Source organism: Mobula hypostoma, chromosome 13 (genome assembly GCF_963921235.1).
Source record: "Mobula hypostoma chromosome 13, sMobHyp1.1, whole genome shotgun sequence".
NCBI lineage: Eukaryota > Metazoa > Chordata > Chondrichthyes > Myliobatiformes > Myliobatidae > Mobula > Mobula hypostoma.
This window is the reverse complement of record NC_086109.1, coordinates 91,074,295-91,091,753: the sequence shown is the minus strand read 5'-3', so window position 1 is coordinate 91,091,753 and position 17,459 is coordinate 91,074,295. Positions and strand designations below refer to the sequence as shown.

At 41.8% G+C, this 17,459-nt stretch overlaps 1 protein-coding gene across 1 annotated transcript in view; it reads left to right on the top strand.

The window, feature by feature from the left end:
- Positions 1–17,459, top strand: part of iqch (IQ motif containing H) — a 190,117-nt gene that overhangs the window by 50,704 nt on the left and 121,954 nt on the right. The window contains exons 10-13 of the mRNA XM_063066163.1: positions 212–278; positions 987–1,070; positions 11,125–11,300; positions 14,967–15,239. Coding sequence (XP_062922233.1) covers positions 212–278; positions 987–1,070; positions 11,125–11,300; positions 14,967–15,239 — 600 coding nt within the window. The remainder of the gene's footprint in view (positions 1–211; positions 279–986; positions 1,071–11,124; positions 11,301–14,966; positions 15,240–17,459) is intronic.

Here is a 17,459-nt window from a genome sequence, read left to right as displayed (position 1 = left end):
ACACTCTACAATCTCTCTGCTTGGAATACTACTAGTGCATCATGTAGTGCTAATTAAATTAATTGGGGAAGATGTTTTAAGTATGTAATTAAATCAATTAATATAATTTATGCCTGGCTTGGTCTGACTGACTAAAGTGGTGCAGCTGAAGTTTAACTTGATGAATCTATTACAGCTTCTGTCACTGATCAATGCTCTTCTTGATTCCTAGCATCTGGCAGCCAACTGGAATCACATCAAGGCCTCCAGGAGAACTATTATCCACATCCCATCATTAGGTATTGCACTTCTTTTTTTGCCTGCAGATTCATCCACAACCTCTATTACCCACCACATTACAGGTCCTTGATTGAGTTCAGGAAGCCCCCTTGTTTTGTTTCAAATTGGTCTCGGTAGGAAGATGTTCTTCAGATGATGAGAGTAATAACACAGGCCCTTGCTCAAAACAGCATTTAATTTCAGGATTAAGCAAATAAAGTCATTACACCGGCCTGTTCGGATGAGTGGTGATTTGCTGTAATTCACTTTCATTTGTATGAAATGGAAACTAAAAGGCTATGCTGAAATTGCAGATAATGTTTTCTATCTGTCTTTAATGATATGAGAGTTCGGGCTCATGCTTGTTGTCGTGTTAAATCAATAAATGGCAAAATCTTGCTATACGTTGGGTTTAATCAAATGTGCAGTCAAAATGATAAGCTACATTGTCTGGAATTATTTAGTTCTAATTACTGTCAGATGGGAATCTTTATTTGCACTTAAGGCAAGGGGGTTCTAGTGCTGACAAAAGGAATGCTGTGCCATGCTAAATAATTAAGAAGCTGAATAGTGGGTTCTATGCTTAAATAATCTGCTGCTTTGAGTAAATTAGCAGAAGCCTAACAAATTAATTACTTTTTATTAATTCAGGGAGTGAAGAGTGTTTAGACTGAGCAGGCATTCATTGCCTATTTTGATGTCCTTCTTTTGTTTTTTGTATTTCCTAGGCTATGCTCAGTGGCTGAGATCCACCGTGCCTGATATAGATACTCAGCAGAACCTACAGATGGGAAGGTTATGTGACATCAGGGGTGAGTGCAGTCATTGCCCAGTCTTCATAAAGGTAGTTTTGACTAATTACTGGTACACTCAAGGACAAGGTAATATTACAGCTGTGACTTCCCCACTCCCTGGGCCATCATACGGTTAAGCAGTGTTGTTGTCCGTACCTTGATATGCTTTGTTAATGTCACAGCAAACAGATATATTAACCGTAAACGCCAACTGTCCCAAGGGATGAAAAAAATCAGAATCAGGTTTAATATTACTTGCATATGTTATGAAATTTGTTGTTAAGCAGCACAGTACATTGCAATACATAACAATAAAAACTGTAAATTAATGTAAGAAGTATACATATATTTTTTAAAAACCTGAAAATTGGAAATAGATCCAGTGTAGCAATAGGAAACTGACAGAAAAACCATCAGCCTCTGATACTAAAATCAAGTTAATATTTTGGGTACACATCCTGCACGCTTTGTGCTCAGAGCAGTCATCTATATTTTGATGTCATAGTTTAATAGATGATAAATGCACATATGAATAGTTGTATTTAATTTAATTTATTTATTGAGATACTTCGTGGAATAGGTCTCTCCAACCCTTCGACCTGCTATAGGTTGTCTATAGATTAAATTGAGAATTTTCATCATCGTGATTCAACACAGGACCAAGTATCATCCTCAACTCAATGGAAGAACTCTTGCTGTGTAGAAGGATGGGGATTTATTACAGTAATTCATTTGTAGCCAGGGAGCCACCTGCATTGAATTTTTTTATTACACCCACACTGTTACCTCTGTGTACCACAATGTATCAATCGTCACCATCTTGTTTCCCAAATTCTTGCTGCCACTCAGCAACAGTATCTGAAAATATAGGATGGAATTTCCACACACACTCTAATTGCATTCTGATTTATTTCATTACCACTTCACTTGACTTGTCCACTGCCTCTACATTTTCAGAGTGCTTCTTTGTTATCTGGTGATCACAGATCTTTTGGTCTGCCATACAAGCTTCATTGCCTGGCTATGGTCTCTATCCTCTCCCATATATCCATGTTGTGACGAAAACTGGCTATTTTTCACAGTTAAAGATTGGCTTAATTTGTCGCATGTACATCAAACTTGCAGTGAAATGTGGCGTTCACATCATAAATGTGCTGGTGGCAACCTTCAAGTCTTGTTGTGTTGGCACCAGAAGCGTAGCCTGACCACAATTTTGCTGTCCCTAACCCATACATCTTTGGAATGTAGGAGGAAACCGAAGCACCTCGGAGGAAACCCACACGGTCACAGGAGAATGTACAAACTCCTTACAGACAGTGGTGAGAATTGCTGGGGTTGTAAAGTGTTGCGCTAACTGCAAATCTATCATGCTGTCCTGTTATAGCATTTAATTCTATCTCAATTTACAGCGCAGTAATAGGCCCATCCGGTCTAACAAGCCTGCACCATCCAATTACACACGTTTGACCAGTCAACCTGCAAACCTGTACATCTTCGGAATGTGGAGGAAACTGGAGCAGCTGGAAGGAACCCATGCAGCCACAGGGAGCGTGTGCATGCTCCTTATAGACAGCAGCTTGAATTGAACCCGGTCACTGAATTTGTAATAGTGTCATGCTACAGTGCTGTCCCAACATACAACACAACACTAGCACCAATAGGATCCATCTTTGCCTCTCCTGCAGCTGCTGAAACCCTCCAGCATGCCTTTCTAACACATGACTATTGTAAGGCACTTTCACCTGTCTCCTCTCTGTAGATATGAGGCTATCCAGAACTGCTGCTGAGTTCCAGTTCTTGCAAAAACCCATTTGCCCATTGTCTCTCTGCTATCTCTCGCACATTGTCTCCTTCTCACTGTAGTTTTCAAAGTTCTTCCTTGGTCTCATTTATTCCTGTCTCTTAGTTAACTGCCGTCAATTCCCATATATCCCTACACTCCTAGTAATTCTAGTATTGTATTCTATCCTGAATTTCATTGTTCTAGTACAAGCTCCAGATTTCTGTCCCTGAACATCTTTGCCTCACTACCTATCCTTTCTCCCTCAAAATGCTACTTAAAGTTCAAATATTTGACAAAGCTTTTGGTCAGTTTTTGTCCTTACATGTCCTATGTAGCTCATTGATATTTTTTTTCTTGGATAAGAGCCCTGGGATTTTTTTTTTTGCAATCTCAAAGGCACTACATAAATGGAAGATGTCTTTTCTCCTGCAATGCAACAATGACTGGGAATACTTGGTTGTCTGTAAGTTGCTTTAAGAGATTCTGAGGGTGTAAAATGATGAACACCAGAGATTCTACAGATGCTAGAAATCCAGAGTAAGACACACAAAATGCTGGAGTAACTCAGCAGCTCAGGCAGTGTCCTTGGAAATTAATTAACAGTCGACATTTTGGGTCGAAATCCTTCTTCAGGACTGGAAAGGAAGGGGGAAGAAGCCAGAAAAGGTCGTGGGGGAAGGGGAAGGAGTACCAACCAGAGGGTGATAGGTGAAGCCAGGTGAGAGAGAAGGATGGTGACTGGGGTGGGGGAGGTGAAGTGAGAAGGTGGAAGGGGATGGGTGGAAAAGGTAAACGGCTGAAGAAGAGGGAATCTGATAAGAAAGGAGAATGGACTATGGGAGAAAGAGAAAGAGGAGGAGCACCAGATGGAGCTGATAGGCTGCTAAGGAGAAGAGAAGAGGTGAGAGGGGAATTAGAATGGAAGAGGTATAAGAGAGAAGGGGAAGGGGGATAAATTACTAGAAATTGGAAAAATCAATTTTCATGCCATTAGGTTGGAGGCTACCCAGACGGAGTATGGTGTTGCTCCTCTAACCTGAGAGAGTTGTCCCATCTTGGCAGTAGAGGAGGCCACATGTCAGAATGGGAATGGAGATTATGGCCACTGGGAGATCCTGCTGGTCGCAGATAGAGCGAAGGTGCTCGACAACGAAGTCCCCAATCTACATCGGGTTGAAGAGGGAGCACCGGATAGAGTAGATGATGCTGACAGACTTTTAGGTGAAATGTTGCCTCACCTGGAAGGACTGTCTGGGCCTCTGAATCGTGGTGAGGGAGGAGGTAAATGGGCAGGTGCAGCACTTCTTTCACGTGTAGGGATAAGTGCCAAGCGGAAAATCAGTGGGGAGGGATGAATGGACAAGGGAATCACGGAGGGAGCGATCCCTATGGAAAATGGAGAGTGTGCGGAAGGGGGAGGTGGCGATAAAGATGTGTTCGGTGGTAGGATCTCATTGAAGATGGCAAAAGTTACAGAGAAAACATTTCCCTCCTCCCCTTTTTATTTAATCTGTGTTTTTTTTTCTCTTTTCCCTTTTGCTTTGATTTATTTTCTCTGAAAATTCCTTCTCTGGGAAGGGTTACTTCAGGTGTCTCAGACCCAGTAATGTTCTAAGATTTTTGGATTTTACCATTCTCTAAGTTATAGTTTTTATTAATAACCGTCAGCAGGATGCTGCAGATGCTATATATACAAAATGCACATCTCCTTAAAAGATTTGAACTATTTTCATTCATATTGCCCTTCTCTTTGCAGTCCATTCTTTGTCTTCTTTTGACTCCTGTGTATTCCAAACAGAATAGAGGAAGGCAACTATTCTTAAAGCTCTAATTTAACTGCCCACTAGGTGGTGTTTGAAAATAATTCTGAATGTTATAGCTACATTATTTGCACACCAGGCACTGACAACTTCATGTGTCCCTGAAAGGGAAAACCATAGCTAGAATAAATTCAGTCTAATCTCTGGAAAGATCTCCACCAGGCAGCGTGATTTGCCTCAATCTCGGGGGAAGGATAAGAAAAGCCAGGTATGATCCTTACCTTGATTATTGTCCAGTGACTCCTGCTGCAAAGTGTGCACACGGATTGCATTTGGGGCAGGGACACTGTCAGATGGAGCTTGCATTTGATGTTTGGGAGGAAGTCCATCTATTTCCCTTAAGAATTAAAATTTGCACTTCATCGTGTGAAAAATGAAATGATCTCTATTTCTGCAAAACTGACGGAACACATTTAAAAGAATATAGCTAATATAATTTCATTTCATGACAGTTAATAAATAAGTTAAAATGGCATATCTGTGCAGAAAAGCAACGAAGGGCCTGGGATTTTTAATTCCTTTATAATTTACCTTCTACACTAACAATTCAGAATGTAAAATTGTTCAGCTTATAAAAGGAAGAAAAAAAAATCTCATTTCAGAGCTGTTGCAAGAAAATGATTTTGTCTTCAAATAGCCACAATGCACAAATTGATTCTCTGGTTCAAAACTCAGTCCTTTTCATGATGTGCCAATTGCAGTGACCTGCATTAACAGCGCAAAAGCACCAGAAGAGATCTTTTTTTAAAAAAAGTGTGGTTGGATTTGGGATGCCGTCCCTTGGAATTAAATTACATTTTTTTAAAAAAAGATTCACTTTCCATCTGAGGTTTTTTTCATTTTCAGAAAAATACACAATTATATGAATAGGAATGAGATTAGTTCTGCTGATAACAATAACAAAATGTGGGGAGAGATTTGCGACAGAGTGATGGATTGGAAATAAAGTTCCTGTAAGAGATTAACCTGCCATTTGCATTGAGGAAGCTGCAGAAGCCTAGACTAAGGCTTAAAAGGGGAAGTTAAGACTTAACCTCTTCATTGCAAGATTTCCCAAAGAAAATAGTACTGAAAGGGCAAGCAATTATTTCAAACAATTTTAGTGAGTTTTTAGCCTCTAATTTACTGTCTATGTTTTCTCTGATATTAAATGAAGTTAGCCTTTATGGGGGAAAATTACATGTAACTTATTCAATATAATAAATACTTTATTATATTGAATATTTTATTGTAAAATATTAGTGTAATATTTAATATAAATATACACAGTGGCCACTTTATTAGGTACAGCAGTGGAAAAGCCCAGTGAGCTCATCTGCTTTTGCCCATCCACTTCAAGGTTCAATGTGTTGTGCATTCAGAGATGCTCTTCTGCACACCACTGTTGTAATGCATAGTTATTAGAATTACAGTTGCTTTCCTGTCCGCTTGAACCAGTCTGGCCATTCTACTCTGGCCCCTCTCATTAACAAGGTGTTTTTCCCACAGAGATGCTGCTCAATGGCTGTTTTTTTGTTTCTCGCACCATTCTCAGTAAATTCTGGAGACCTGGCACCAACAATCATTCCACGATCAAAGTCACATAGATCACATTTCTTCCCCATTCTCATGTTTAGTCTCAAGAATAACTTGAACTTCTTGGCCATGTCTACATGCTTTTATGCATTGAATTGCTGCCACATTATTGGCTGTTTAGATAATTACATTAACGAGATATACAGTGTATCTAAAAATGGCCACTGAGTATAATATAATAAATTATATTTAATATAAAATATAGGTAGAATAGCATTGCTGTTGGTGTGTGTTGGTGCATTGGTGTGTGTTGCGGGGGAGGAGTCTGTTCTATTTGTTAGAACTGTTCTAACAAATAGAACAGACTCCTCCCCTGCAACACACACACAATGCTGGAGGAACTCAGCAGGCCAAGAGGCATCTATGGAAAAAGAGTAAACAGTTGACGTTTTGGGCCACGACCCTTCATCAAGACTGTTCCTCTCATTACATTTTGATTCAAGCACAAAAAAAGCCCTGTTTCTCTGAAATCAAATTAGGGGCCCACAGATATGGTGATTCTAGATTCTGAGAGGTACTGCATTGTTTTGTTTTTTTTTGTCATATGAAGCAGTATACAAATATGAAATCAAGTAAAGCAAGATTAGAATATATAAGGACAATGACAGGAGGTGGGCAGTCAGCCTTGCATCTCTTTTCTGTGCACAGTTTTATATAAAATAGTGAAATTATTGCAGCACAAGGGGCAGTAACTGGAACCCGTGCCAGCGTTTGGAAGAGATACCCTGTTAGTTACAATCCCCAGCTCTCTTTCTTTACCTTCTTGAAAGCCACAGTTGAATCTGCTGCTACTGCCCTTTACAGCAGTAAATTCTACAGTAGATCACAAATACTTGCTGTGCAAAGCAAAGTTTATCATAGTTTTTTGGTAATAAATTTGTCCTTTGATTCTCAACCCTTCCACCAATGGGAACAATTATATTATGAAGTATTGAACTTGAACTAAAGTCCACATTTTTATTTGTACTTGTTTTTGCAAACTGGTAAGGTCTTATCTGCCCCACCTAATGCTGGTATACCTCTTTTTTAACAGCATGATAAGGCTACACTAATAAAAGTACCCCCTACTCTATATTTCATTAAATTATTTGAGATCTGGCTATTAATTATTGCCTGTCCCCAATTGCCCTTCAGAAAGGTGAGACTAAGGCCCTACCCCATTAAGAGCCAAGAATGGATACCAAAGAGAAAGTGGGAGTAGCTGAAAGAAACACACTGAGGATTTCTCCAATCACAACTCTGTCCTTGACTTGATCACCTTTAACTCTGTTTCACAACAATCCCACTGCCACTTTGGATAGGAAATATGTTAAAAATCCACCTATAAAATAACAAATGCTTGGTTGCAAACTGCACACCTGCTGAACTTCAGCCACCAATTCACAATTTCATCAGTCTCAACCTTCACGGGAAATGCCATGTGCAGCACCAACTGCTATAAGTTTGTAAAAGACCTGCAATCTGCCTCAAGGTTCAAGTTAATTTGTCACATGTACATCGAAACACAGTAAAACGTGTCGTTTGCATAAACAACCAACACACCCAAACCTGCAAATGTTGCCATACATTCCAGTGCCAACATAGCATGCCCACAATGCTTGGCAGAACAATACAGGACACAACAAGCAATAAAGCAACAGCAGCAAAACAATCCCCATGCCTCACATCCGCCCACCCATGCACATACATGGTCCTCTAACCCCAAGGCAGGATGCCTTCTTCCGCTTCCAGCTTCCAGCGGATTTGGAGTCAGACTCAGGCACACTTACATTGGTCCTTTGACTGCCCAATTGAGTTCGTAGAGATTTGCTGACCTGAGGCTCTGGCTGACAGGCCTCAACTTCTGGACTTCTGATTCGACCCTCAAGCCTCGATGCTCGGCATCAACCCAGGACCTGCAGATCACCGAACAATAGACCTCGAACTCCAAACTTGCCAATGATGGGACACCAAACACTAGGCCTTGACCTCCAGTTTTACTGATTTGTGAACAGATTGGGTCATTGGATCTTGCTTCTCCCACCTGCACAGAACTGCAACCCTGGAACTAGCCGTCAACTTGCTAACCCTGGGGAGGGGAGCACGCATGATACATTTCAGTATGGCCACCTTGCTTTTTTCTGTATGCTTCTCTTCATATGGCATATCTCCCATCCCATGAACTGTTATAGAAAATCTTTACTGCTTTCTATAGCCAATACTATATCCAGTACTCTTATACTATAGCCAATACTATATCCCCTCCCCCACTTTCTGCTTTCCACAGGGATTGCTCCCCCCGTGTCTCCCTTGTCCATTTGTCCCTCCCCACTGATGTCCCTCCTGGCATTTATTCTTGCAGGCGAAACAAGTGCTACATCTGCCCCTACAGCACCTCCTTCACTACCATTCAGGGCCCCAAAATGTCCTTCCAGGTGAGGCGACACTTCACCTGTGAGTCTGTTGGAGTCATATACTGTGTCCGGTGCTCCGGGTATATTGGTGAGGCCCAACGTAGATTGGGAGACCGCTTCACCAAGCACCTATGCGCCATCCGCCAGAAGTAAGCGGGATCTCCCAGTGGCCATCCATTTTAATTCCACTTTCCATTCCCATTCCGATATGTCTATCCACGGCCTCCTCTACTGTCATGATGAGGCCACACTCAGGTTGGAGGAACAACACCTTATATTTCTTCTGGGTAGCCTCCAACCTGATGGCATGAATATCGATTTCTTGAACTTACGGTAATGCCCCCCTCCACTCTCCTTCACCATTCCCCGTCCCCTTTACCCCCTCTCACCTCATCTCCTTTCCTGCCCATCACCTCCCTCTGGTGTTCCTCCCCAGTTTTCTTTCTTCTATGGCCTTCTGTCCTCCTATTAGATTCCACCTTCTCCAGCCCTGTATCTCTTTTGCCAATCAACTTCACCCCACCTCCTCCCAGTTTCACCTAACACCTTGTGTTTCTTACACTCCTCCCCCCACCTTTTAAATCTACTCTTTATCTTTTTTTTCCAGTCCTGCTGAAGGGTTTCGGCCCGAAACATCGTCCGTACTAGTTTCCATAGATGCCTGCTGTGCTGAGTTCCTCCAGCATTTTGTGTGTGTTGCTTGGATTTCCTGCATCTGCAGATTTTCCCTTGTTTTTGATTCCAATACTCTTAGCATTTGGCAGTTTTTTGATATATGGAATGAATGAGGTTGAACTAAAGACAAGCTTCTTGGATGGTGGAATCTAAAGAGAAAGCTAAAATGGATCATCCACATGGCACTTCTGTCTGTACGAGATTCAGACAGAATGTAAAAGCAAGGAGATAAAGCTAAGGCTTTGTAAGACACAAGTCAGGCCACACCAATAGGTTTCAATAGGTGCATTTAATGTTAGTGAAATGTATACAATATGCATCCTGAAATTCTTTTTCTTCACTTGAAGTTTTGTGAACAGTTTTGGGCCCCATACCTCAGAAAGGATGTGTTTTCATGGAGAGAGTCCAGAGGAGGTTCATGAAGTTGATTCTAGGAATGAAGAGGTTAACATATGAGGAGCGTTTGGCAGCTTTGGGCCTGTACTCACTGGAATTTAGAAGAACGCAGGGGGAATTCATTGAAATCTACCGAATGATCAAATGACTAAATAGGGTGGATGTGGAGTGGATGTTTCCTATGAGGAGGGACATCCAGAACTAGATGGCACAGCCTCAAAATTGAGGGATGACCTTTTAGAACAGAGGTAACGAAGACTTTTTTTAGTCAGAGAGTGGTGAATCTGCGGAATGTTCTACCACAGACTGCGGTGGAGGCCAAGTCTGTGGGTTTATTTAAAGCGGAAGTTGATAGTTTCCTGATTGGTCAGAGCATCAAAGGATATGGTGAGAAGGCAGGTGAAGAGGTTTGAGTGGGATCCGGGATCAGCCATGATGGAATGGAGGAGCAGAGTTAATGGGCTGAATACCTAATTCTGCTCCTATGTCTTATGGTATTATGGTTGGGTTGCAAATACTTAAGCTTTATCTTCACCATTCATATTCGGGGCTCCTTTTTCTTATCATTTTTATTTAGAGATACAGCACAGTAATTGGCCTATCTGGCCCAACAAGCCCGTGCTGCCCAATGACTCCCATATGACCAGTTAGCCTACTAACCTATACATCTTTGGAATGTGGATGGATCCAGAGCACCCAGAGGAGATCCACACAGTCGCAGGGAGTATGCACAAACTCTTTAAAGACAGCAGTGGGAATTGAGCCCTTGTTGCCGGTGCTGAAATGGTGTTATGCTGCTACTACACTACTGTTTCGCCCCCATTATCGAGGATGGGGATGAGCTTGTGTCTCCACCAAAAGTGCCCGTGGATTGCTTAAAAAAATCCGCAGAGAGGCCAGAATGCTTTATTTCTCTGATTTACTTAGAGTTCATTGTCAGACAGCAATGCTCAGTAAATTCCTTTACAAACTTTCAAGAATTGTACATTGAAATAGCATTAACAAGAAAATAAATGTGAAACTAGGATTGAGTTCCTTGGGCTTTGGTGGGTTATGTTACCAAAATTTGCTGACTCTTTATTTTTCATCAGTTGTCATGGAAGATAGCTGAAATTTCACTGTATACCTTGTTGGGAGCTACTTACCATCTCCTGCCACAGTATGAATTTCTAGGCGAAAAACAAGCGAACTCTAGTGTGGCCACTGAGTGAAATTTTTCTTTTTTTTCTCACAACATAAAGCTGTTCCTAGGAATCTCTGGAGTCTCTGCCAATTCTCTGTTTAAGTCCACTGAAATCTACCTCAAAGTAGCAGTAGAACCCCAGTATGATTTATGAAGTATGGTTTGTTGTGGCATGGTGATGAATGATTGATAAGTGAGTTGCTCTACATGAAAACAGTCTTTGGTATATCTTTTTCTTTCTCCCTAGATGACAATATAGATGTTATCTATATCTGTCCCCTGTGGATTGGTGAGGAAGTGACCCAGTACTACATGAACCTGCTTGGGCTGCAAGAAGCTGTCAGATTAGGGAAACCCGAGGTGATGGTGGACATGACAGATCGTCTCAAAGTCATCACACCTGAGGCAACAAGACATTTTCCTGTATGTTTTTTTCCAGTAACTTCAAAAAGAGTGATACTGATGGGGAGTATGAGTGGAAATAGATGCAGAAGAAAAATTAGAAAATAAGCAAGGATTTTTTTTTATTTAGAGATACAGCTTGGTAACAGCCCCTTCTGCATCAACAAGCCCGCACTGCCCATTTATAACCCGTCATTGGAATGTGCGAGGAAACCCACGAGGTCACAGAAAAAATGTACAAACTCAACGGTATTGAACATGGGTTGCTGGTACTGTAATAACATTACACTCACCACTACTGTGCCATGCAAGAAGTTTCAGACAGTGGAAATGGAAAAGAAGAAATGTTGACTGAAGGAACAGATTTTTGGGCTTGCTATATTCAGCATTCTATTTATAGAAATACCTTTATCTTATTTTTTTTTCCTGAATATAGGTGTTGCTGGCAGGGCAGCATTCATTTCCATTCTGTTATTCTCCTACTGAAGCTGCTCTCAAAGTATAGTTGGAGAGTGAGTTTCAGAATTTGGAGATGATGATATTGAAGGGCTGGTGATACTGCTCCAGGTTGGAATGCTGTACGGGAGGGGTATGGGAGTTGTGGGTTGATGGAATTAGGTGGAATAGCAGTTCAGCATGGACTATAGGTGGGCTGTAGGGCCTGTTTCTGTTCTGTAGTATTCTATGACTTGGAGGAGAAACCTGCAGGTGGCTATCATTGTGATTTTTTTTTGGTGATTGACTTCCTGGGTTTGGGCAGTGCTTTCAGTGTAGCCTAAGTTAGCAACTGCAATGCATTTTGTAGATAATGCACTCTGTAAACATTGAACACTGACAATAGGATGATTGATGAGGTGCCATTAAGCAGTCCATTCTGTTCTCAATAGTGTTGAACTTCCTGAGAGTTGGAGCTGTATTTATCCAGACTAATGCAAAGTATTCCATCATCATAAGACCGTAAGATAATAGTTACAGTCTTATGATGATGAAATTAGGTCATTCGGCCTATTTAGTCTGTTCCATCATGGCTGATTTATTATCCCTATCAACCCTATTCTCCTGCCTTCTCCCTATAACCTTTGATACCCTTACTAATCAATAACCTCTCTATCTAATTATACCCAATGACTTGGCCTCCATAGTCGTCAGTGGCAATGAACTCCACAGATTCACTGTCCTCTGGCTACAGAAATTCCTCCTCATTTCTATTCTAAAGGGATGTCTTTCTATTCTGATGCTGTGCCCTCTGGTCCTAGACTGCCCCCACTATAGAAAACATCCTATCCATGTCCACTCTATCTAGGTTTCATAGGTTTCAATGAGATTTCTCCCCCTCCCCCATTCTACTAAACTCCAGTGAGTGTAGGCCCAGAGCCATCAAATGCTCCTCGTATGTTAACTTTTCCATTCCTGTGAACATTTTTGTGAACCTCTTCTGGACCCTTTCCAATGCCAATCACGCTCTTAAACACAAAATACTCTGCAGATGCTGGGGTCAAAGCAACACTCACAACACGCTGGGGGAACTCAGCAGGTCGGGCAGCATCCGTGGACACGATCAGTCAACGTTTCGGGCCGGAACCCTTCGTCAGGACTGTAGGGGGAAGGGGCAGAGGCCCTATAAAGAAGGTGGGGGGAGGGTGGGAAGGAGAAGGCTGGGAGGTTCCAGGTGAAAAACCAGTGAGGGGAAAGACAAAGGAGTGGGGGAGGGGAAGCAGGGAGGTGATAGGCAGGAAAGGTGAAGAAGGAATAGGGCACAATGGGTAGTAGAAGGAGGCGGAACCATGAGGGAGGTGATAGGCAGCTGGGGGAGGGAGCAGAGTGAAACTGGGATAGGGGAAGGGAGGGGGAGGGACTTACCGGAAGTTGGGGAATTCAATGTTCATACCAAGGGGTTGGAGACTACCTAGACGGTATATGAGGTGTTGCTCCTCCAACCTGAGTTTAGCCTCATCGTGGCAGTAGAGGAGGCCATGTATGGACATATCCAAATGGGAATGTGAAGCTGAGTTGAAGTGGGTGGCAACCGGAAGATCCTGTCTGTTGTGGCAGACGGAGGTGCTCTTGCTTTCTGCCTTGTAGATGTGAAAGGGCAAACAAGAGAAAATCTGCAGATGCTGGAAGGAGGTTATGTAACATCCATGCCAGGACCACCAGACTCAAAGCAGTTATTTTCCCCAAGCAGTAAAGCTGATCAGCACCTCCACCCATTATCTCCACCACTACTTTATTATTTCCCATCAGTCACCTTACGTACAGCCTAGCGTCACTTTATGGACATTCAATCAATCTATGTATATAAGCCATCTTATACATTTATATTTATTATGTCTGTGTATGTTTTAATTATTATTATTATTGTGTTCTTTGTAAGACCATAAAACATAGGAGCAGAATTAGGCCATTCAGCCCATTGAGACTGTTCCACCATTCTATCATGGCTGATCCCAGATCCCACTCAACCCTATACACCTGCCTTCTCGCTATACCCTTTGATACCCTGACTGATCAGGAAACTATCAATTTCCATTTTAAATAAACCCATGGACTTGGCCTCCACTGAAGTTTGTGGCAGAGCATTCCACAGATTCACTACTCTCTGGCTAAGAAAATTCTTCCTTACCTCCGTTCTAATATTTCGTGTGGCGGGGGGGTGGGGGGGTTGTGCTGCATCGCAGTCTTATATCATTGCTGGCTGTAGTATTAAACCTTGCTGGCCAGCAGTAATGCCATTTGCTTTGTTCAAGTTCACTGTTATGACGGTTGATGAGCAATCAGTGCCTTGCCCTAAATGACGCTCCATCATGTGTGGTCCTAGACTGTGAATGTTAATAAGCTGTTGAGGCAGAATAGGAATCACATTTGAGCCCCAGCTTGTGCTCACCCAAACTCTTTGCCAACCAGTGATATGTGCTACAATTCGGACCTGGAAACTCTACCTGAGGTTTTCTTTTAACTTTCTCTTACTGGTGCTGGAATGCCAACTAGTTTCTAATTCATCAAATGTTTCTTGGCTAACTTGACATGAACTTGGAATTTAAGACGAGACCTTCTGCTCTCTGTGGTTCAGTGTTAGACCAGGCATCTTTACCTGCTACCATCAACAAGCAGCTATTTTTGTTTTAACAAATAGCATGCATGGATCTCATTGCTTACAATATTTGTGAGAATTCATTGAGAAGATTAATTAATGGTGCATAGCACAGCACATATTATGGAAAGGAATATGTAACAGACTGGTAACCAGTAGATAGGTGTGTGTGTTTTTCTTAATGTCACTGCAATCCAGCTGATGCATTTTTTGTTAGTTATTTGTATTGATTTTCTCCCAGCTTTAGTCTTAAACTGTGCCACAACTGTCTTTTAGATAAATCACTGTTATTGAAGGCTGCCAGCATCTTTTCATGCGACAGAAGGGTAATTCCACGTGGATCAAATAAATACAGATGTGTAGTAATTAGTTGAATTCCCAAGGAACCCATTTACGATGCACTAAAAATGTGAAGGATTATGGAACTGTTGTGAGTCTCCACACTGGTGGCTTTTATCAATTTAAACTGCTAAACTATAGCTCTGGTCACAACCTAGTCTTCTATTAATAATGTATTTGTTGTGTACAGCATAATAAATTAGGTCTTGGGAGTAGAAAAGGATACAATCTAACAAGAGTAATGTCACTATTCACAGACCCACCACTTGTGCCTGGCCACTCATCTGAAATACAGTCCCCAGGCAATACAGCGAATAAAAAATCTTATTGAAGGCAAGGCTGCATACATTGTTGGTGGATTGCTTCACCAGGATGACTTGGCTGTTGCAGATATGCTTAATGTACCTATCCTGGGCCCAGAACCGGAAGTAGCACATCTGTACAGCACCAAGTCCGGGAGTAAAAGAATTTTTGCAAGTGTGTCTGTGCCCGTGCCACCAGGAGAGTACGATATATACAATCTTCAGCAGGTATGCTATAGTTATATTAAGTGCATTCCTTCATATCCTCAATGTTTTTTAATAGCACTTCTTAGTTAAAACTACTTTTTTATATATTCAACATGCACAAAATGCCGAGAAATTTAGCAATTCAGGCAGCATCTAAGGAGAACATAGTGTTGATGTTTTGGGCCAAGATCCTTTATCGGGGCTAGAAAGGAAGGGGACAGGAGCAAGAATAAGGAGGTGTACAAAATGTTGAGAGGTATAGATAGCGAGGACTGCGAGAGACTTTTTTGCACGGTGGAAAATACAAGTGGGCATAATTTTAAGGTGATTGGAGTAAATTATAGGTGGTGTGACAGAGTTAAGATGTTTTTTAACACAGAGAGTGGTGAATATATATGGTTATATATGTTAATGTGTAGAGTGCCCTGTCATGGGTGGTGGTAGAGGCAGATATATTAAGGAAATTTAAGAAACTCTTGGATAGGTACATGGATGATAGAAAAATGGAGGGCAGGGTTAGATCGATCCGAGAGTAAGTTGAAAGATCAGCATCACATTGCAGGCCAAAGGGCTTGTGCTGTACTATGTCTATGTTCTATGAGCTGGGGGAAGGGAAAGGCGTACAAACTGGCAGGTGATGGGTGAAACCTGTTGAGGGGGAAGGTGGGTGGGTGGAGGGGGGAATGAAGTAAGAAGCTGGGAGGGTATAGGTGGAAAAGATAAATAAGGGCTGAAGAAAATGAAATCTGATAGGAGAAGACAGTGGACCACGGATAAACGGAAAGGAGGAGTGGAACCAGAGGGAGGTGATGGGCAGGTGAAGAAAGCAGAATGGGTTGGAGGGAAGCCAGAATGGGAAATGGAAAAGGGAGTGGGAGATGGAGAGGGAAATTATCAGAAGTTAGAGAAATCAATGTTTACGCCATCAGGTTGGAGGCTACCCAAACATAATACGAGGAATTGCTCCTCCAACCTGAGTTTGACCTCATCATGGCAATAGAGCAGGCCATGGACGGACATGTCAGAATGGGAATGGGAAGTTGAATTGAAATGGGTAGCCACCGGAAGAACCTGATTTTTGCAGCAGAAAGAGTGAAGGTGCTTGACAAAGGAGTCCCCCAATCTGCCTTGAGTCTCACCGATGTAGAGGAGGCCGGACCAGGAGCACTGCAAACAGCAGGTGACCTGGACAGATTCATATATTGTTGTTATGTTTTGTATCTATAGTTCTCATCATCGCATGTTGCATTTTTGGGAACATTGTTGGCTCGCTAGTTAGCCATCAGATGTAGATCAAAATAACCAGTTTTGGAGAATTTTGCCTAATCCTGGCACAGCAAACAACTTATTTTTTTCACATTATTCTCCTGCCCAAAGAGCCTTAAATTACATTTATCAGGCAATGTCATTTCCATTATCAATGCATTCAATTCTGAATATTTTGTTTCCCTTCGTTACATTTTGCACAGAAAAAAATTTGCTTTTGTAATCTTCGCATTCTTGAGTCAGATTGTGAAAACTATAAGTAGAATTCTTGGTGTTGAGAACAGCACCCACCTGGAGCGCAAGTCAAGAAGTTGCACACACACCTGGATAAAAATCAAGGGTCACAGGAACACAGTTTTCAATATGTATTCGCAGCAGATTGCCATCAGTTCCTCTTTCAGTCCCTACTGCGTTCCTCCGGCATTTTGTGTGTGTTACTCTGGATTTCCAGCATCTGCAGAATCTCTTGTGTTTATAATTTGTAGCAGATAGTGCTCACACAAAAAAAAAAGTCCCCTTCGGTAGGGATTGCTTTTAACTTTCATGAAACTCCTGTGTATTTCAGTGTCACATGGTTCCCACATTACAACACTGATCATATTTCATTGCCTGTGAACTTCTCTAGAATGTTCAGTTTCCAATTGTGTGGCCCTACCAGCTTTATCTTGCCATAGACATCCAATGCCTCCATCCCACACTAAGAAGGTCTGAGGGCCATTCACATCTTCCATATAGAAGGGCTAAAACCTTCATCTTGTTAAATTGAATCTTGCAATAAACCTCTTCTCCTTCAACTTCACTTACGGCCTTCAAGTCAATGTTGTAACCATGGGACCTCGCATGAATGCAAGCTATGCCTGTTTTTTTTTGTTGTTGAATACTTGGACAAGTCCTTGTTTCAGTCCTATTCAGGCCCCTCCCTTCGATATTTTTTTTTTGCCTCACATTGATGGGATTCAAGCACCGGATTCATCT